The 23,742-nt window shown below is 37.7% G+C and overlaps 1 protein-coding gene and 1 long non-coding RNA gene across 2 annotated transcripts; one reads left to right on the top strand and one right to left on the bottom strand.

Moving 5' to 3' along the window:
- The first annotated feature begins 1,540 nt into the window (after positions 1-1,540).
- Positions 1,541-2,404, top strand: LOC127839702 (sushi, von Willebrand factor type A, EGF and pentraxin domain-containing protein 1-like). The gene is made up of 3 exons (XM_052368085.1): positions 1,541-1,673; positions 1,779-2,024; positions 2,202-2,404. The coding sequence occupies exons 1-3, from the start codon at positions 1,541-1,543 to the stop codon at positions 2,402-2,404; spliced, it is 582 nt and encodes a 193-aa protein (XP_052224045.1).
- Positions 2,405-4,246: 1,842 nt separating this feature from the next.
- LOC127839174 (uncharacterized) lies at positions 4,247-6,882 on the bottom strand. The gene is made up of 3 exons (XR_008030197.1): positions 6,757-6,882; positions 5,994-6,081; positions 4,247-4,966 (listed from the first exon to the last, which is right to left on the bottom strand). It is a non-coding gene; the product is annotated as an uncharacterized LOC127839174 (long non-coding RNA).
- Between the last annotated feature and the right edge of the window lie 16,860 nt (positions 6,883-23,742).

Here is a 23,742-nt window from a genome sequence, read left to right on the forward strand (position 1 = left end):
ACTTGTTGACATGTTTTACCTATGAAGATTGTTATCAAAATATCTCTTGCATATATGTTTTTATATGTTATCCCGCCTTTATATTGTGTACATATATTTGATATGATAAATTTGAAAGTCCATGTGTTCCTTTATATTACATTTGTTATGCCCACAGGTGGCATATAGCAGTTGAACTGTCCGTCAGTCAGTCCGTCCGTCCGAAAACTTTAACATTGGCCATAAGTTTTGCAATATTGAAGATAGCAACTTCATATTTTGGCACGCATGTGTATCTAAAGAAGCTGCACATTTGAGTGGTGAAAGGTCAAGGTCATCCTTCAAGGTCAAAATTAAAAAAATACAATCCAAGGAAAGTAATGAGCTTTAAAAGGGAGATAATTTATAAACCTGCCAAATGATGTATTAAACTTTTACTTCAAAACGGCGCAATAGGGGGCATTATCTTTCTGACAAACACATCTCTTGTTTTTTATATGCTTGCAATGCTTATTTTGATTTTGCATGTGTTTTTCATTTAAACATTGCAAATGTGTTGTCCTTCTCATTTCCACCATGACTTACTTGTATTTCATCTATTATTAAAGTCGGATGGTCCAACATTATGCAAATAAATCTTTACAATTTCCTTCAGTAAATACTTAAGTTTAATGTGACTGTACAGTTTCTTTACACTGTTTTGTTTATATTTCATTTACATCAGTTTCGTGTTGCCTGCTTTCTAAAAAGCTGATTACACCATCACTTTACATGTACATGTTTATTGTGCCTTTTTCCTCTAATGCAATAAACACTACATTGATGTCTTTTGCAACATCCATAATCCTTACATAACATAATGTTTATTTTAATTTAATACCCTTGTGTACTTCTCTCAAACTATTATATAGAACATATTTACTTCCTAAATGCTAACTAGGATTATTAGCTTAATATTTAAAGTCCTGCACTATAAATCTCTGGATTGCACTTTTGATTCCCTGTCCAGCCCAAAAAATGTGTGAATATGTACAGGAATATTCATTTATTTTCATTCATGTTACATTTGGCAACATTGTTGTTCGAATTCCGCGATTTTTCACTTGTTTCTATCCTAATCTGTCTTTAATGTATACTTATTCATTGGTTTATTGGTGTAAATATGTTTATTTGTAGTTTGTTTTGTTCATTTTGTTATTGTTTATTCTGTGTTTCTGCAAAAAAATCATATCACTATAATGCTTGCAATATTGAGTCTTTTATGTTTACATTCTACTGACATTATAATACATTATCTTTTATTTCATTCCAACATTATGTTCATAGTAGTTCTCATTATCTCCTGCATAGACACCAAGTACTGGTTCTTCCCAGAAAACGGACTCAAGGCGGCATCAGGCAGTAAAGATCGTGTGTGCCAGAGCAATGGCGCCTGGAGTGGCGAACCTCTAGTCTGCAAATGTGAGAAAGAACTTTTGTAGAACTTAATTATTGTTTCAGGAGTTTTATTGTTGTTTTTCTTGTATATTTGTTTCAGCTTCGCATACGTAAAATTAAGTTGATGTCTCATGTTTTCACAGATGCTGAAAGTTGCCAAAGTTCTCCGTGCATCAACCAGGGAACGTGCACAAATCTTATCGCAGACTTTCACTTCGCTTGCGTACACGGATTGTCGGGGAAAACATATGAGAAAGGTATCGCATGTTATGAATATCGAATATAATATTGCATAACTTTCTTGCGGAAAGTATGTTTGTAAATTAGCATAGGTATAACTCACGATACTGTTACTGGTTTAGATGTTCACCCACCTGTTGTTAACAAGTGCCCATCTGATATTCGAGTGAACGCAACAGAAAAGACGCATCTTGTTTCGTGGACCAAGCCTATCTTTAGCGACCCCAAGGGAACAGAATTGCTGCTGTTATCCAACTATGAGACTCCCAGCTACACATTTCCTTGGGGCGACTTCACAATCAAGTACTCTGCCACGAAGCTCAAGAACGGACTGCAAAACATGTGTGTCTTCAACATCTCAGTAAAACGTAAGGATACATCACACAAACAACGGCTTACTACGACTGCTGACAGTCTTTTTAAATCAATCATATATTTTGAACACCATTTTTATACGTTATATATGGTCAGTGAGAGATGAATGCATATTTACCCTACGATAATTATAATTTGTAAACAGTGCATATTCTTGAATCTATTTGCAGCAACACCGTGTGATCCACTTCCAGTACCTAAACACGGGGCAATTCTCTGTAACGATTGGAGCACTGACTACGGTCAAGTTTGCTTGCTTGTCTGCATGCGGACGTATTCGCCAAGTCCCCCGGGAAAACTGGGCTCTTGGAAGATCTGCGGGGACGATGGAAGATGGTCTCAAACGCCGTCTGACTGCGGACGTAATTTATAACGCTCCTCAACGTTAGAAAAATATCAATATGAATTTCAGTGTTTGCACAACTAAAAAATGATAGATTTGTTCGATGTGTTTAATAAGGAGTACATCATAATAGTATTTTCATCAAAACATACAAAATAAAATATTTCCTGACGAAATGTGTATCCATCTTCGTTTATTTTAGTGCACATGGCAAACGCATCGAATCTACTGGTTTACCACGCTAACTATGAGAGATTTGTCTACGAAAGCTGCACGGACTACCTGCGTTTCAGAGACATATTTCTGTCTGATATGCACAAACACCCCGATGTGTCAGAATTCTTTCAACTTTACCCGGGTTGTGAGAAAACCTCATACGTACGAGTGTACTGCGAAGAATAAATGGCGCCTCATTCGCATTGATTCGAAGGCCAAATATACACCACGGATAACTTAAACGTCTGAAGTATGCAGATCCTCGGCCTGTTTATTTAAGTAAAACGTGAACAATATACCTACACATGTAAACAAAAAGTGTATTCAAAGGTGTTTGTTTTGAAATGAGAGATATATTGATGTTATTTGTGTTAACAAAACCGGATGTAAGGCATTTCTACTTATTTTATATATTCAGTTTATTAGTAGACTCTGTCAATACCGGACTCTCCGAATACCGGAAATCTCCCTTATTTTCCCCTTCTATTTCGTTGCTAATAAATGTTGAATAAACCGAACTCTCTCAAAACCGGAAACCGAACGGATATCTCCTTGAATGTCGTCAATTTCAACGTAAAAAACATTGAGTACACCGGACGGTCCAAATTCTTAAGATGTCCGAGGCGTGAAAATTACAATACCTAGTCAGCACGGCGAGTGCGGTGTCACACATTCCGCTCGCGCAATTATCGACAATCGGGTTAAACATACCATAAAGGTGTCAAGTCGTTACAGCGCTATTGAAGTCCGATTAAATAATATAAAACAAACTGTGAATGTCTATTATAGACGTGCGGTAACAACAAAAAGCGATTGACGCGATCGCTTTATTAAGCTTATGATAATCAATTTAATTACACAACTAATGCATGCCGTTGCGACGATCACTTTCTTGTGATCTTCTCGGGTAGTTTAAAAGATATTATAGCCATGTTTTAAACGCTTAAATGGTTGTTTGTTTGTTTGTTTGTCAGCGCTTCTTATTTGTAACAAATAAAACTTAATTAATTCAGAGCTATTTATACAGAGGGGGTAATCACGTGATAGTCAAGGTGGCGGCGTTCATAACGAGACAGTTATTTTTCGCCATTTTATACCCTTTATTACTTCTGTTTATTTTTTAAATGACGCTCACTGTTCAGCAATATCAGTAAAAAGGTGATTAGCGTTTATTTAGTCTTTAGATTCGCTTTATATATGCACTTAACTCCCCGCAAATTTTCTGAGTGGAGCCCTAATTAGGTAATCCCGCTAAGAAATTTCGCACCGAGTAAAGTCGAGATATAGAGCGAATATTACTATGAAATAAAAGCCAGTTACGTTTTTCCTAATATGGCTGGAAAGTGAGTGGAATAAAAAAATAATAATACAAGTAATAAAGGGTATAAAACGACGAAAAATACCTGCCTCGGCATGGACGTCGCCATCTTGTTTGTCACGTGATTACCGCATCTGTTATAGCGAACGCAAACACGACTCATTCGTCTATATTACAAATGTCACGTACGCGTGTACATGTACGTACATGTACGTACATGTATAAAGCATCACGCTCACTTTGGGATTAATCAAAACGAGACGGTATGGAATGTTTTTTGCTTTTAATCGACACATTTTGTTAAGAATACTTTAAACGTAAACAATATATGAGTACAGTTATAACATGGTACATGTAACAGTACAGAGAGTCTGTAAATAGATAGAAATAAATACCTTTGACAAACAGGTGAATAAAGTGTCGAGAAGAATATCATAATTACGATATCAACGGGCACAAGCTACTAGCATTAATTGCACATATCCTTTTAGAGACCTCAGAAGATACGAATTAAGTCACATAATCCAATAAATCTTGCTCGACAACAAACTCGTCGACAGCCGCAATGAACGGAAGTCCTATGCTTTTTCCAATCGAATACCATCCCAAGTTTTTCCATTTTTCATCATTGTTTCAAAAAAGCTGCCTTTAAGTTTTACTAAACATAACCACACATCAAATAAAAACATGTTTCTTAATGTAAAACATTTAATGAAAGTAACAACAATGTTTCGATGGATGATGTCGTGTTATCATTTTTATTTTCAAAAATTGGAATTCAATTTTATTTTCAAACTTAGCAATTTTATAGCATACGTGCTTACATTTATCTTTGTTCTACTCGAATCAAATAAGGCTGTAAGACAAAACTCAAACGGATTGATTAGTTAACTAAGCTTTTGATGAAACTGCGTTTGTGTTCGACGCATCGTTAACGGTTCGTTCCACTGCCCTTCTCTGCCACTGTGCATGTGTCAAGCATGTCGTAATTTGATTTGCTTTTTAACATCTCCGTTGTTGTGCAATAGTTTGTATCTATCGGATTCTCTGTTTGCTTTCTAACGTTTATGAAAAACAAAATAAGATAACATTTACATTTAAAACCAACAGGTTTCGTATGCGATAAAACTTATTTAACATAAAGATATAATTCCAAAAAAACGAAATAATGACATCGAAGAGATGTCTTTAGGACTCTATACTGAGTACTAAGTTGAAGTATGCGTGTATGTAGACCTTACTATTGCTTCCAGATCTCGATAATGTCATTACACGAACAATCACCCAGCAATTCGTGCTCGCTTACATGCTAGTTTGCATACATTTCAAGCACGTTTGTGTGATATGGTGTGCGTTGGGGCCAAATTTCGTGGTAAGATGCTGAACCATTTTGTTCGTGCTCAGCTTTATTCACTAACATTGATAAGCAGTCCGTGAAAACGCGAAGTAACGCTACATGCACGCACACTTAACTTACGGAAAAAAACAAGGCAAATGCGCTGGTCAAAAGCTACTTATTAGCAATCTATAATACGTAGTTAGTAACTCTATATCAACTCATTCGAAAGACATGCGCATTGGCAAATTTTTAGCGTAACGCCAAATTCTTTTCTATAAGCAAAGAAAAAATCACATCATTATTTTTATTTTGTTTATTTATAGGTATATTCGTATTTTCTTATATGTTTACCAAATAAAATCAATCAATCAATCAAATGGTTTACCAGATAATTTGCATTCAAGGTGAAGTATATAGTTCAACAAAACCTTAAACGTTCGAATACTGTGTATTGCAAGTTAATCATATACGTTATTTTAACGTTTATATTAATTTCCGTCATGTTTTCAATGCTTCTCGACATAAATAGAAACTTAACATATTCTTGGTTTAACAAACAAGACATTATTAATAACATAGTGATTATATTTTTAAAAACCACAATTACAAATAATTGCACAATGTTGTTAAATATGATTGTTTTATTTTATAGAGTTTCAATGAGTAAGATTTTAAACTTTAAAGACATATGAAGTATGTGTTAAATAGTACCTTGGAAGGTTTGCGAAAATGTATTGATATCATACCTTTTAAGTTTACAGCAATGAACAGCTAGAGCCATTACTACACCGAGTAACACCACCGAAGGTACCACTGAGGCGATCATTATTGTTGCTGAAATACACACAATTAGTGTTGGAGAAGTGCCCGCGACGCTTAAATCTGGTGCCTGTAATTGTTTTTAGTTAGCTAACAAGAAATCGCGTGTATTATATCAACTGTGGTCACAGCCTTAAGCAGCATTGATTGATACACATATAATAAGGAAAAAGTGAACAATTGCATGTTATATGTCAGCTATATTTACAAAAATAAAACAGACCATAAAAGATGGATGAACTTTTTATTTTGTAAACAAATGTAACATCTGTCCATTCATATTAGGTTATTTAACTGCGCTGTGTACTATACTGATATATATATATTTGGACTTGTACACAGCTGACATACCATATTGAACGAGCAGCTAGGCGAGTCCAAATAAGTCCAAATTGAGTACAGAAGTTGTGTATGAGGTTAATTATATATGTTTTTTATTGTATTGGAAATATTTGCAATTGAAACGTTCAAAATATATTACAAAGCCAATGCGTGAAGGTCGCGAGCGTTCAGTCAGTGACTTTTTTGTTATGTAAGCCGTAAATATCGTTGCTCTCGAGCAAAAGCGTCATCAGAGAATATTATGAAAGAAATTTAAAGCATATTTAAATATGGTATAAGTTAAGCATGTTTTCGCAGTTCTGCAGTATGTCAAGTTTCAAAGTCATGGAAATCCTTTGGGAATGATACCTTGTTTATTTGACATGTGCTGGTTTTCTCCATCGCAATTTGGAAGCATTGGATCCCAAAGCGAATCTTTGCACTTAGCGTCATAACTTCGTATCCCTTTCGATGCGACGCATTCTACGTGAATCTAGGAAAGGATAAAATAACACACGAAATACCTTGGCATTTAGTTTACTTGCCAATGTTTTGGTATCAACGCAAGGTCAATACACAACTTAATCGGTATATAAATTTTTACAAATGTGTTATTTGTTCATGGGAAATTATTTCGGCTTTTAATACGTTTTGATAGTTGATTAATTAGATTAATAATTAATCAAAATAATTGACCATAAAGACCATTCAAAAATAGGCTCTCCAAAGGAATGTGTGCTGTACTGATTTTGCAACAAGAGATCTTTTCTACTTCACGGTTAGTAGCGTCCGACATGTGTTATTAGCCAAACTATGTCTGTCCAATTCTACCACGATTCTAAGAATTATATTTATAAAATTACACACTGGAAATGTTCTTTGAAATGATACTTGATTTTTGTTCGTTTTACTTATGGATTGATACCATAAAGTATGTATTCTAGATTAAATATCCTTTCCGTGCAATTCCATTAGAACTATACATGTCGCCACAAGACAATGATACATCCACATTGCAATATTGTCTCGAAATATCACTTATGTCGTGGGAAAATATCGTTGACTGATCTTCCCTGATCGCTACGGGTTTTGTCATTTATGAAGTCAATCTTGTCGAACGTATTCATCGCGGAAATTTCAACTGTTTAAAAAAGGAATAAAACGATCAACTGCAAGCATTTGTTAATCGGGGTCATCGTATCATCGCGCGACAAATGTTTTCTAATCGTTTTGGTGATCGCAGTCGATCTCGTGCAAAACGAAACGTAAGGTTCTGCTTTGATCTTTTGCGATCTTAGATTACATGAAACGGACAATATATCATGTTATGATTATATAATTATATTCCAGTCCTGGCTCTTATCGTTAATACAATATATTTAAAGACAAATATATCGCACTCATAATCGAATCGTATCGTAAGGGAGCAAATCGATTCTTGATAAACGTAAGGCAACGTATCATCAAATCGGGGCACAATTCTGGAATAATTCGAAACACGACCACCGAACCGTCTTAAATAGTATCTGAACTGGACAACATACTTTATCAGATCGTGGCATCTGTAATTGTTCAATCATTAACAAATTTCAAAGCAGTGTAGCATAACGTCATATCATATTTAAGTCTTTAATATCAGAGAAATATATTAGTTAAATGTGGCCAATCTCGTTTCGAAACACAGAATAGTGCGAACTAATTTAAACTAAATTTCGTTTGTCAAGTCTCATCCCTGAAGAAGCAATAACGTTTAGTTACGCACGTCATAAATTACAAACATGCCAAAAGGGTGTTTAGTTCAAACGTCCCAACCAAATTATAGAGGTGCCCAAGTCCACATATTGATTTATATGTTTGCAAAATTTCATCACTCTCGTAGCATACAAGCATATAAGTCAAAACATGTATTTTATTTTGTAAAAAAAGGACCATTACTGCGGTTTTGTATCAAGCAAATATGACAGTGCGTGATTTTACATGCTGGTCAATATATTCTTATAGTGTCATACTTTTAGCAGCAATACGCTGTAAGTTAGGGGCGACGCAAAACAAATTCCTTACAAAATGACCTTACTTCAATATTTAGAAACATTCGGCATAAAAATGAAGCATGATCATTAATATATACAAATATGTTTTGCACAGTTCCATTTTTCTACCAGAAATACTTTTAAAGTGTGGCACACAAAAATCGAACGGACGGAAGAATGTACGATTGGACAAGAGAAAATATGTTGTGGTGCACGTGGCATTCACGTGAAGTCGTCATAAGGGCAGTTGAATATATTCATACATAAAAGTCAGCGCCAAATAGTTGTTGTCAATCTAAATACTATGCAAAAGTCAACTCTTAATAGTTAATAATCCACGAAATTACAAAATAGTTAAGTATTATCTCTTCAGAATTATGATATTAAGAAAATGCTTAACATGAACGTTAAGTAGACCGTAGCGCTTACGAATGTTCCAGAGTTTACGTATTCCGTGGTTCGGCCAAATCCGTCCGCAGTAATGTTCGGTGTGAAGACATATCGGGTCCTGTCGTACACACACCGATCTAGATCAAACCAGAAGGTGTTTGTTGATGCAGATATTAAGGCGTTAAGTCGAAAAGACTTGACCAAAGGTACGTATGCCTTCAGTGGAGTTCCGGAGACAAAATTATGTAAGTAGTACTTATGGCATTTCAAGTGTGTATGAGGTACTAATGATGCATTTGCTTTATTATAAATATACCAATATCGGTCATCGTATAAAGTAGTATTATACCGTTATAAATAATATTACAACCTAGTTAGTACCTGGATTGCAGTTAGCATTAGCGACCCATTGGCCTTCATGGCAGGTATAGCTTCCGGTTCCACGATAGGAGCACCGGGGGTCCACCACAGTGAGGACAGTTCCATCCGGATGCCGGGTACCAGAAAGATCATCCATCTTTGTCTTGTTGTTGAACACCCAATGGATGGAAAAGTCAATATCCGGGTTTTCACAGAACACTGATGGTATTCCTAAGAGAGAACACGACACACATATAACACGTGTACGCGATAACAAGATTTGTCCGATTAATGGCTTAATACGTGTTTCACAGAAACAATATGCAAGTTTGAATACCAGGTGTATTCATAAGAACGATTTAAAATGGCTCGGGGACTTGGTCGTTATGTGGTTTCATGGAAGTTTGATCTATCTTGTTATATTTAACATGGATGCTTCGATATGTGTGTGTGTGTGTGTGTGTTTGTGCGGGTGTGTTTGCGTGTGTGCGCGCGCGTGTGTGTGCGCGTGCGTGTATGTGCGTGCGTGCATGCGTGTGTGAATGTATTAACTGCTTTATAAATTATGTTTTGGTTCTGAATACAGGTTAAATATTGCATCAAGGGTCGCCCTAGTGTAATGGATAGTGTGTCCGCCTAGCTACCGGGAGGTCATGGGTTCGATCCCCACCGTGGGAGCGTTCTTTAGATCTCTCCCAAAGACACCAAGTACTGGTTCGAAGCCCAGGAAACGAACTTGAGAGCGTTTATATAAGCCTCAGGCTTTCGATGCAATCGAGCTATAATAAATGGGTTTAAACTCAATATTGCATTCGAACAAACAAACTAATGCATTTAAATTACAAGCTATATTATATGTGCAAAACACCTGTTGCTAATTGTTTAAGGGTGATGTACCATTTTCTTTATGAATTCACTTAAGATTGATTCGGCTTAATTGCAGTGCAGTATTGCTTAAATATGATTATAATAAATAAACGAAATAAAAAAAGACCATTTGTTTTCTAAATTAATTAACTTATCAGTTGTTTAAAAACTCCGATGATGTATATGTTTATATGATTTTTTTTCTAGACATACAACACTTTGTCAAAATTTAAAGTTCACAAAATTCGTGTTGACTTTAAACTTATTTTATGACTAGATCACTTTGATCTATATTGTTATACAACTTACTCACCGTTTTGAGTACTTGTTTCAATAGTCTCTTTTATCTCTGTCGTCATCGTTGTCCTATCAACGCAAATGACGTCGGCTGACGTCCATTCGCCGTCTACGCACTTTACGTACGATGCCGTTCCACGCTTATCGAAGCCTGCGTTACATTTGTAGGTTACAACAGTCTGGTGGGGAAAGGTTATGTAGGGATTGATTCTTTCGGACGCTGTGGCATTCTCAACCCTAGGGGGCGCTCTGCATCGTTTATATTCTAAAATTGAAACATGCTCTTTGAAAACGAGTCTTCATGAATGTACGTACAGTGTGGTCGCAGATTAGCCTGTGCAGTCATCACGGGCCAATTAGGGACGACTCTTTCCGCTTAAAGGAAGTATTTTATTTACAAAAATCGTCTTTACGCGGACATTGTCGCTTATGGTACTTCACTTAACGTACATGCATTAAAGCCCCATTACTACTCAAAATCAACAAACATTTCGTACAATATTTTGTAAAATAAAGTTAAACAATTAAAAATCAGTGTTCCTTATGGCAATTGCCGAAATTTCAACGCCAGACGTGGTCTGGTAAAATTGATGTTTGTAGATACAAAATGCTCGTTTTTATTATTGTTTTGCATATTTAATTCCATTTCAATTTCCCGCAACGATATCTATTCATACGACACATGATCACCAACATGGTACCATTTTAGTGTTCATGTGTCGTATGAATAGATATATTCGCGGGAAATTAAAATGGAATTGTGTCACAAATATATATAAAAAAGAGCATTTTGTATCAACAAAAATCTATTTAATCATATCACATCTAGCGTTGAAATTGTGGCTATTGCTATAAGGAACACTGATTGTTTAGGCGTTAACTTTATTTAACGAAATACTTTCGTTGATTTTGAGCGTTATAGATGCATTAAACCCATTTTCCCAAGAGTGAGGCTTAATTGTAAAGGTCTATGATGTTTGAATCAACTCATATATTTACTAACCGTTTGGTGAAAACTAAGTGCTACAGACATCCTTATTATACTGTCTAATACCATTAAAACTTCAGGAAAGCATTTTATTGAAGGTTTTGTGGATATGCTGTATGCCATGCAACTGGGTTATTAAGATCCATTTATACCAGCTTAACAAAACAGAGATATAATTGATATAACATTCAAACACAAAGATGATTAAATAATGCTTTGCAAAACACATTATTCCAAGATCCCCATACCTTGGCAAACCGGAAGTGGTTGATTCCAATTTCCGGCGCTGCATACATGATTGCTGACCTTTAAAAGAGCATCTCCTTGACGGTCCTTGTTACATACTACCCGGATCCACGTGTCGACAACAAGCCGCTCTCCGGCGTTGTAGAAGGTCTTTCGCCCGACGTGATACGGACGGTAAGTAGCCCTGCTGAACTGCGAACCAGATGGGATCACACAGTCTGATGAAAAATAAGGAAAGATCCTCGCTCTGGGAAAATGGGATTTAATGCACGTGCGTAAAGTGTCGTTTCTAAGTAGCCTGTTCAGTCTTTACAGACTTATTCAGGACGACAGTGTCGGCCCAAACTGGAGATTTGCTGGGAAAAGACTACCTTCAAATGAACGGTACCATAAAGCGGATAGTGTCATCCCTCATTACCCTGTGGTAAGATAAGTATGAGACGGGCTCTGGGAAATCAGTGTTCAATGCATGTGTGCAGAGTGACCTCCCAGATTAGCCGGTGCAGTCCGCAACGAAAACGAAAACTACCGTAATAGCGGAAAGTATCGTCCCTGATTAGACTGTGCGGACTGAAAAAGGTAATCCAGTACGACACACCACACATGCATTTAACCCCGTTTTCCCAGAGCGAAGCTCGAATATAAGCAAAAATAACAATATATATGCGTTAAATCTTGATGAAGCAGACTCGGAGTAAATATGAGCCTATTTCAAGGAATTGTGGGGTTAATGTGTGTGCGTTAAATGTCATCGAAGAATAAGAAAAGTTTTCGTTGAATCAAAGTGCCTTCTCAAAGAAACTCCCATTTAGGCGGAAAGTGTAGTCCCAATTATCCTGTGCGGATAGACTAATTTGGAACGACACTTATGTACATGCCGTAAGCCCAGTTTTACCAGAACGAGGATCATTTGTACTGCGATCAACACTTAACATAACATTCTCTTTTTAACCTACTTATGCTTAGGGTCTAGAAAAAAGGCCTTGGCAAACAGCGTAGACCCAGATGAGACGCCGCATGATGCGGCGTCTCATCAGGGTCTGCGCTGTTTGCTTAAAGGGAATATACAATACATTCCTAATTTTGGAAATAAATTGATCCAATTTGGAAGGATGGGAGAGTCCACTAGGCATAAATGGGTTAAGTGTTAAAGCGTCTTGCTTATCAAGATTGCACTGAAAATCCGTGATTTAACGTGTTTTCGGAGAATGCTGTACATTAAAACGTTTTTTCATGGCTACCAAGAATCATCGCTTTCCCTGAATTTTTCGAGAAGCCACTTCCTAAGTTTGATCAATAAGCTTTCCATCCATACATTGTGTTCGGGATATCATTAAGTGTATTCACGTGTATTAATTATGACGGGAGTATGCGATTGTTTCGTAGAAATGTTATACTTACTCTTCAATTTCCTAAAAAAAGGACTTTAGAAACGTTCCTAGAATCTTATTATAATCGAGAATACAGTCGAGATATACAATTACATTTTGTTTGTAAAAAATTGTGATCCGTTGTATTGTTTGCCCGTCCGATGTTTTATTTAGACGGACTCAATGACCTTGACAATAGGAAGGATCCGAAGGGTTAAGAACCATACTTTTTGCAAATAATAAGGGCCGTGCTCTGTGAAAATGGGGTTTAATGCAAGTGCGTTAAGTGTCATCCCAGATAAGCTTGTGCAGTCCGCTTGTGCACAGGCTAATTTGGGACGACACTTTACGCCCATGCATTAAACCCCCTTTTCATAGAGCACGGCTCATATGTGTTTACATCTGTAAAAATATGTTGTCATTGTCACACGTATACACAAAACAAAGATATTAAATACATTTGTATTACAATCTGTTAATTCATTAGCATAACTATATTTTGTTGCGCAATGAAAACAGTATGGTTCTCATGCAAATCCAATTTAATGTCAAACACAAAGAGAGCTAGACTCTTCTATTCACTGGAGTGTGAGAAATAGTATAAGTATAATACTTGTTAAACAAATATAAGTAAAACAAGTACTTGTTGAATGGGTGTGAAGAAAATTATTACATGTGTCAGTAAAAATTGCTAAATGAAGTTTTAAAGATCAACTTAGTGTCAACTTCATAGTAGTATCCGCTTTTATTTGTATTAGTCTTTCTAAAGTCACGCGTGTTGAAGTAGTTATATTGTTGCGTTCTCGAGTACAAGTATGTACCGTGGTACTTCATACGTAGTGTGGTAAGCAAGCGAAACCATGCATCAATGACATTCGACGCACATGTTTGTGAGTAACAATTATGCTGCATGCTGTACTAAATTACGGGCTGCCTGTTTGAACTGATGATGCAGCATGTTGTCAATTACCAGAAATATGGGCAAATATGTAAGCGCCCAAAAATAAAACACGACAATTCTACATCATCTATAAAACAAAATTTTTCTTTGACGTCAAGTCCTCTTTTTGAAACGAGATAATATGTACATGTAAAACCGACACAAGACTTGCATACAAATGATATAAAACCACACAACCATCACAATAATATTATGCAAGATGCTAAAGCGTGTTTTTTCATATAAACGGAATGTTTTATGTATACATGTACACAAAAGTATTATCGGATGTGAAAAAACATCGCCACGATCCCACAGCGGCCCACCGCAATCCCATAGTGGCCCACCGCAATCCTCAAGTGGCCCACCGAAGTCCTATGGCGGACCAACGCAATAGTGGCCCACTGAAATCCCATAGTAACCCACCTCAATCCTATAGTGCCCCTCCACAATCCCATAGAGGCCCACCGCAATCCAATAGTGTTCCACAACAATCCCATAGTATCCCACCGCAATCCCAAGGTGGCGCACCGCAAACCCATATTGGCCCACCGCAATCCCATAGTGTCCAACTGCAATCCCATAGTAGCCCACCAAAATCCCATAGTGGTCCACTGCAATACATTTAAGTCCACCACAATCCCATAGTGGCCCACCACAATCCCATACTTGCTCACCGCAATCTCATAGTGGCCCACCGCTATCCCATTGTGGACCACCGCAATCCCATAGTGGCCCACCGCAGTTCCATAGTAGCCCACCGCAATCCAATAGTGGCCCACCACAATCCCATAGTGGCCCACCGCAATCTCAAAGTGGCCCGACGCAGTTCCATAGTAGCCCACCGCAATCCCATAGTGTCCCACCACAATTCCATAGTGGCCCACCACAATTCCATTGTGACCCACCGCAATCCCATAGAGGCCCTTCGCAATCCAATATTGTCCCACCGCAATCCCATAGCGGTACAACACAATCAAATGGTGTCGCATCGCAATCCTATAGTTGCCCACCGTCATCCAATAATGGCCCACCGAAATCCCATAGTATCCCACCGCAATCACATAGTGGCCTACCGCAGTCCAATAGTGTTCCACCGCAATCCCATGATAGCCCACCGCAATCCCATAGTGGTCAACCACAATCCCATAGTAGCTTACCGCAATCCAATAGTGGCCAACCGCAATCCCCTAGTAGCTTACCGCAATTCCATAGTGGCCCACTGCAATCCTAAAGTGGCCCACCGCAATCCCATAGTGGTCAACCACAATCCCATAGTAGCTTACCGCAATCCAATACTGGCCAACCGCAATCCCCTAGTAGCTTACCGCAATCCAATAGTGTCCAACCGCAATCCAATAGTAGCTTACCGCAATACAATAGTGGTCCACCGCAATCCCATAGTGGCCCACCGCAATCCCATAGTGGCCCACCGAAATCCCATAGTATCCCACCGCAATCACATAGTGGCCTACCGCAGTCCAATAGTGTTCCACCGCAATCCCATGATAGCCCACCGCAATCCCATAGTGGTCAACCACAATCCCATAGTAGCTTACCGCAATCCAATAGTGGCCAACCGCAATCCCCTAGTAGCTTACCGCAATTCCATAGTGGCCCACTGCAATCCTAAAGTGGCCCACCGCAATCCCATAGTGGTCAACCACAATCCCATAGTAGCTTACCCCAATCCAATACTGGCCAACCGCAATCCCCTAGTAGCTTACCGCAATCCAATAGTGTCCAACCGCAATCCAATAGTAGCTTACCGCAATACAATAGTGGTCCACCGCAATCCCATAGTGGCCCACCGCAATCCCATAGTGGCCCATCGCAATCCCATAGTGATCCACCGCAGTCCAATAGTGTTCCACCGCAATCCCATAGTGGTCAACCACAATCACATAATAGCTTACCGCAATCCAATAGTGGCCAACCGCAATCCCCGAGTAACTTACCGCAATCCTATAGTAACCCACCGCAATCCTATAGTGGCCTACCGCAATCCCATCGTGGTCAACCACAATCCCATAGTAGCTTACCGCAATCCAATAGTGGCCAACCGCAATCCCCGAGTAGCTTGTCGCAATCCAATAGTGTCCAACCGCATTCCCATAGAAACTTACCGCAATCCAATAGTGGTCCACCGCAATCCCATAGTGGCCCTTCGCAATCCCATAGTGGCCCACCGCAATCCCATAGTGATCCACCGCAGTCCAATAGTGTTCCACCGCAATCCAATGATTGCCCACCGCAATCCCGTAGTGGTCCACCGCTATCCAATAGTGATCCACCGCAATCCCATAGTGGCCAACCGCAATCCCCTAGAAGCTTACCGCACTCCCATAGTGTCCAACCGCAATCCCATAGTGGCCCACCGCAATCCCATAGTGATCCACCGCAGTCCAATAGTGTTCCACCGATATCCAATGATAGCCCATCGCAATCCCATAGTGGTCCACCGCTATCCCATAGTGATCCACCCCAATCCCATAGTGGCCAACCGCAATTCCATAGTAGCTTACCGCAATCCTATAGTGGCCCACCACAATCCCATAGTGGCCAACCACTATCCCATAGTGATCCACCACAATCCCATAGTGGCCCACTGCAATCCCATAGTAGCCTACCGCATTCCAGTAGTAGCCCACCAAAATCCTAAAGTTGCCCACCGCAATTCCCTAGAAGCTTACTGCAATCCTATAGTGGCCCACCGCAATCCTATAATGGCCCACCGCAATCCCATAGTAGCTTACCGCAATCCTATAGTAGCCCACCGCAATCAAATAGTAGCCCACCAAAATCCTATAGTGGCCCACCGCTATCCCATAGTAGCTTACTACAATCCTATCGTGGCCCACCGCAATCCCATAGTAGCTTACCGCAATCCTATAGTAGCCCACCGCAATCCAATAGTAGTCAAACGCAATCCTATAGTGGCCAACCGCATACCAATAGTCTTCCACCGAAATCCCATAGTAGCCCACCGCAATCCCATAGCGGTCCACCGCAATCCCAAAGCGGCCTATCGATATCTCACAGCACCCCACCGCAATCCCACAGTAGCCCACTGCATTCAGACAGCGGCCCGCCCAAATCCCACAGCGGCACCCCGCTATCCCACAGCGACTCGCCAGGATTCTACAGCGGTTCGCCAGGATTTTTATAGCGGCTCGCCAAGACTCCACAGCGGCTCGCCAAGATTCCACAGCGGCTTGCCAGGATTCCACAGCGGTTCGTCAGGACTCCACAGCGGCTCGTCAGGATTCCACAGCGGCTTGCCAGGATGCCACAGGGGCTCGCCAGAATTCCACAGCGGCTCGCCAGGATTCCACAGCGGCTCGTCAGGATTCCTCTGCGGCTCGCCAGGATTCAACAGCGGCTCACCGAAATCCCATAGCTGCGCGAAGCGACCCCACACGGCCAGCCGAAATGCCACAGCGGCCCGCGGTGATTTCATACAGCAACGTATTTTAAGCGTCGTCAAAATCAAAGCGATAAAACCGCGATACTTCCTGTGTACTACGAGCTTTATATTACTGTACGTGATATTGTGCATACAAACGTCACACATTTCAGAAGACTCTTAAGTCATATTTTAATGCAAATTTGACTTAAAAAGCACACACAGAAAATAAGCGTGTGCTTCCTAACTTTTACTTTTGTAGTCTGCATACCGCACTGCTATAATAAGTCGTGTGCACGGCAATCCATACTTTAGACTTGTAATAATTTGTATTTGAATTTTAGTTTTGCATTTGTCAGACATTACAGTGCGTTTTTGTTGAAATACAAACCAGTGCTAAATACATGCATGGACTTCCTACCGTTATCTCATTGTGATAGAACACACAACTATTATGTATGTAAATCCAGTGTTTGTATGTTTGAAAAGCCAGTGTTTTTATGCATGACACGTCCGTGTTGCAATGTCTGACAAGTCAGTGTGGTTATGTATAACAAGTCAGTGTGGTTATGTATGACAAGTCAGTCTGGTTATGTATGACTAGTCAGTGTGGTTATGTATGACTAGTAGGTGTTGTTATTTATGACAACTTAGTTTTGTATTGTATGACAAGGCAGTCTTGTTATGTATGACAAGTCAGTGTTGTTATATTTGACAAGTCAGTATTGTAATGTATGACAATTAAGTGTTATTATGTATGACAAGTAAGTGTTGTTATGTATGACAAGTAAGTGCTGTAATGTTTGACAAGACTGTGCTGTTATGAATGAAAAGTCAGTATTGTTATGTATTACATGTCGGTGTTGTTATGTACGACAAGTCAGTGTTGTTATGTATGAAAAATAAATGTTGTTATGTATGCCAAGTTAGTGTTGTAATGCATGACAAGCCAGTGCTGTCATGTATGACGACTCGGTGTTGTTATGTATGACAAGTCAGTGTTGTTATGTATGACCATATGATACTTGTTTACTTCAATGTGATATCATATTTTGTAACATGATTTAAATATATTGCTTTGCAAAGAGCCCGTGCAGATCTATTAATTTCATTTAAACCCGATGTAAGTAATTTGTCTGTCCCGAAATTTCATCCGATCTTCACCAATATACGTACCCATCATTGGTAGACTGTTATATGAAGACAACCTACTCAATTTAAGTCCCTGCGCTCTTATGTTACTAAAATATGGAAGGGTAAACCACCAGATAGAAGCCCACTGCCCAGGCCTCTGCCATCTTTGTTGACACTTAAAACGTTATAATCAAACAAATACATCGCGTTCACCCGGAAGTTATCTTACCATCCTCTATAGATAACTGCATTATCTTGTTTTGCCCTATGAACGTATGGCAGAGGCTTTAGTGGCATTGTTCCAGAAAAAAAAACATTTGTTGACATGTATTTACACTTGAGAACAAATAAAACATATGCACATCGAAGACGACGTTCGTGCAATCAAGATTAAGCACGTAAGCATTTATAAACTGTTATATTGATTTTAATCGACCTTCGCGTGTACAGTATTACCGAACTCATTTGAGAACCTGAGAAAACGAGTCTTAATGCATGTCCGTTAAGTGTCGTCCCAAATAATCCTGTGCAGTCAGCAAATGCTAATCAGGAACGACACTTCCCTCTTTAATATAATTTTCATTTAAACGAAGTCTCTTCTAAACGAAAGTCCAGTTTTGGCGTTAGGTGTAATCCCTGATAAAGCTCTGCGGACTTAATCGGCAAATCTGGAACGACACATTACACACATGCAGTAAGACCAGTTTTCCCAGAACTCGTCTGATTAAGTATAGTGAAATACAAAAACGTTCTCACCTTGTGCTGAAATCTTCGACGCACAGGCTAGAGCGATTATCAATTGTCCCCACATGCTGTTCAAATGTTTTAGGTTAAATGACTGACACGGTTGCGCCCTCGTTTTGATACCGACAGAATGAATCATTCCAAAGTGATTGTCGTTTAGATAAGTGTTCATTATAATATAATAATTATGCGTTTTATCTTGATGAAGCCGAATCGCAGTCAATATTTGTACTTCAATCAACAATACACACTTGACATAGTCCTTTCTTGAAGTGTTAAAGCGTCTTGCTCATCCTCAGTGCACTGGAAATCCGCTATTTAGGTTGTTATCAGACTTTATTGTAACATGTCTTTCAAATTCACATGCCTCGAGGAAGTTGAATGGCTGAGTTCTTGAGTACAATTATGTACAGTGGTACTTCATACGTAGTGAGCTTAGCAAAGAAAACAAACACATCAACGTCATTTAACGCAAATGTTCGTGAGTAATGATTGTAATGGCATGCTGTCCTAAATGCTGGTATGCGCCACGTCTAAAATCATAAATCAAAGTGCTGTTGTGTTTGAAAGATGGTGCTGCTATGTGTGGCAAGTCAGTGTTGTCCAGCATAACAAGTCTCTTTTGTGATGTATGACAAGTGTTGTTATATATAAAAGTCAGTATTGTCATGTATGACAAGTCAGTGTTGGTATGTATAAATTCAGTATTGTCATATATGACAAGTCAGTGTTGTTATATATAAAAGTCAGTATTGTCATGTATGAAATGTCAGTGTTGTTATGTATAAAAGTCAGTATTGTCATGTATGACAAATCAGTGTTGTTATGTATAACAAGTCAGTATTGTCATGTATGACAAGTCAGTGTTGTTATGTAAGTGTTATCGTGTGTAAAAAGTCAGTGTTTTTATGTTTAACAATTTAGTGTTGTTATGTATGACAAGTCAGTGTTGTTATATATAACAAGTCAGTATTGTCATGTATGACAAGTCAGTGTTGTTATGTATAAAAGTCAGTACTGTCATATATGACTAGTCAGTGTTGTTATATTTAAAAGTCAGTATAATCCTGAGTAAAAGGTCAGTGTTGTTATGTATATAAGTCAGTATTGTCATGTAAGACAAATCAATGTTGTTTTGTATAACACGTCAGTATTGTCATGTATGACAAGTCAGTGTTGTGATGTAAGTGTTATCGTGTGTAAAAAGTCAGTGTTTTCATGTTTAACAATTAAGTGTTGTTATGTATGACAAGTCAGTTTTGTTATGGATGACAAGTCAGTGTTTTCATGTTTGACAAGTCTGTGTTGTTATGTATGTGTTGTTATGTATGACAAACTTGAGATTTTATGTATGAAAAGTAACTGGTGTTATGTATGACAAGTCGGTGTTGTTATATATTAAAACCAGTTTTGTCATGTATGACAAGTCAGTGTTGTTATGTATAAAAGTCAGTATTGTCATATATGACAGTCAGTGTTGTTAAATATAAAGTCAGTATTGTCATGAATTACAAGTCGTTGTGGTTATGTATAAAGAATCAGTGTTTTCGTGTGTAAAAAGTCAGTGTTTTCATGTTTAACAATAAAGTGTTGTTATGTATGACAAGTCAGTGCTGTTATGTATGACAAGTCAGTGTTGTTATGTATGACAAGTCAGTGTTGCAATGTATGACAAGTCTGTGTTGTTATGTATGACAAGCTTGAGGTGTTACGTATGAAAAGTCAGTTGTGTTATGTATGACACGTCAGTGTTGTTATGTATGACAAGTCAGTGCTGATATGGATGACAATCTAGAATTGTTATGTATGAAAAGTCAGTGTTGTTATGTATTACATGTCCGTGTTGTTATGTTTTACAAGTCAGTATAGTTTTGTATGACAAGTCAGTGTTGTTATGTATGACAGGCTAGAGTTGTTATGTATTAAAAGTCATTGTTGTTATGTATAACAAGTCAGTGTTGCTAAGTATGACTAGTCAGGGTTGTTATGTTTGACAAGTCAGTTTTGTAATGTATGACAAGCTAAGTTTGTTATGTATGCCAAGTCATAGTCGTTTTGTATGAAAATTTAGTGTTGTTATGTATAACAAGGTAAGTTTGTTATCTATGAAAAGTTAGTGTTATTATGTATGACAAGTCACTGTTGTTTTCTATGAAAAGTTAGTGTTGATATGTATGGCAAGTGAGTGTTGTTATGCATGACAAGTCAGTGTTGCTATGCATGAAAAGTGAGTGTTTTATATATGACAATGCAGTGTTGTTATGTATGACAAGTCAGTGTTGTTATGTATGACAAGCCAATGTTGTTATGTATGAAAAGTCAGTGTTTATGTAGGACAATTCAATGTCGTCATGTTTGATAAGTTAGTGTTTTTTAATGTATGACAAGTCAGTGCTGAAGGTTTGTTTACACACATGCACATTCAATACGTTTGAAATTCTCTCTGAGCTCATATTTTATTACATCTTAATTAATATCTTCCACAGTTAATTGACATTAAATATGAGATTAATGATTAATGAAATTCTAGTGTTCACACTTATGAGTTCTTAGAGTTTTACAAGTTCGTTTACTTTCAATAATTACACACTTTAAATAACTTCCTAATTTCCCGCTGTGAAATTGACCAGTCGCCAACTCCGCCCACATTTTGTCGACCAGCCAATCAGATATCGATTTTTCACACACCCCTCAGCAACGCTTATCTGGCCGCCATTTTGTCCGACAAACAAAGCGTGTTGTACATATGGAATGGACGTAATTTTTAAGAGTTTACACAGATTTTATATCAAATGCATGATCATTACTGTTCGATCATTATTCAAAATTGTAGGTGCTATACATACTTTATAAAAGGTTATTATTGTATCTTCATTTCTTGAACATATGAACGAGTAATGAGAAAACAAACACAATAAATAGTTTAACCACACCAGGTGTGTGTTCTATAAAACGTGTTATACCGTTTGATGCACAATATTATTAAGCAGTTTGGGCAACATAATAATTGCCACACGTGCTTATTAATCTCAGCGTTATTGTCGATGATTAATAAATAACAGTATGTTGCGTGGATCTCAGAATGAAGGAACATTAAGGCATTGTTAGGTACTGTACACAAGAAAAGAAAACTATTTAATTACTTAAATGATTTCCAATTATATATTTATTTTCTGTGGATCATAAACAAGGGAAATCATTATAAATTGTTAACTTAAATATTGTTTTAACTAAAGTATGAACAACACAAAGGTGATTTCAACGCGGCTTAGCCAGCTTAGAGCGACTTCAAGTGTAAAATGTACGGCTTATAATACAACAATAACATTTCTAATACAACATATATTGATACGGGGAGAAATGTGAAAATTGCAATTAACATATAAGGGCCATCTTGTTATAAATAAGCAAATGCATAATATGCTAAATGTATTCAATTCGAATGTTCGTGAACAGCACCGTAATACCAACACTTCATTTTTTGATAGTGAAATGTAACTGGTTCGCATTAAACATAAATGAAATAAAATGCATATTAGACTATCTGTTAATGAAACAACGAAATTAGGCCTGTATTAAATTATGGTTACAATCAAAATTTAATTTATATCCTCATAAAACAATTCGGTGTCTTTTTAAAAATAACACAATAAAACAAAGATATAAACATTTTTAATTAACAAAAAAAACATCATGATATGGATATGTCATTTGCATTTAATAAAAATATTTTCAAAATTATATATGAATAGCCACCGGGTTCAGTGTCAGACGGTTGAATACAAGTTCAAAATCAATATGAAATAAATGCTCATTTTTACAACGGATTTTTCATCACCTCCCTATATAATATGTTTAAGAAACGTTTCTGATAGTCAGTCTGCCGTTAACTCATTTATTTTGATTACGCCATTTCTCTCTAAAGTTTTTATGATTGTATTAACGTTTTACAAAGCAGTTTAGGTTAGTGTGCGGCTTTAATAATTAATTTTATAGAAAAGAGCATAATGATCATTACAAATATAAAATTTCCCTCACGTAATCCGCTATAATTGCGATCTGCTTGTCGGGGTTTTCTAACAACTAGACCACGTGACTATGTGGGCGGAGCGATCGATAATTTGGCGACTGGTCAATTAAGAATGGTTATTGATAAGAAATGAAGTGACATCCTTGATTAATCTAGTGCTCGTTTGTGCTGGCTAAATGTTCTAGGAATACCTTAAAAGGCGGTAAGCGGCTCAATAGATAGTGTGTGTAAGTAGTTCCTGTTCATTATACCGAAAGCTTTCAACAACGAAAATACAAAACTACGAAATCCGAAAGTCATGCACGTCAAGAATTAAAATTTTTCGTAGATCGCATGCTTAAATAATTTTTACTTTATATATAGTTTTGTTAATGGGGATCAGATATGATACAATATTACAAAAACAACAACAAACTGTGTGAATGAATTTGTGTTTGTTACTGCAGCGAATCGTTTTTGTTAATCGGGAAATTTTAATAACAAAACCTGAATGAAATAGTTAATTAAATTCATTGTTTCAATGTTTCAAGTACCGGATTTGACATTTTATGAC

This window comes from Dreissena polymorpha, chromosome 7, assembly GCF_020536995.1.
Source record: "Dreissena polymorpha isolate Duluth1 chromosome 7, UMN_Dpol_1.0, whole genome shotgun sequence".
Taxonomy (NCBI): Eukaryota; Metazoa; Mollusca; class Bivalvia; order Myida; family Dreissenidae; genus Dreissena; species Dreissena polymorpha.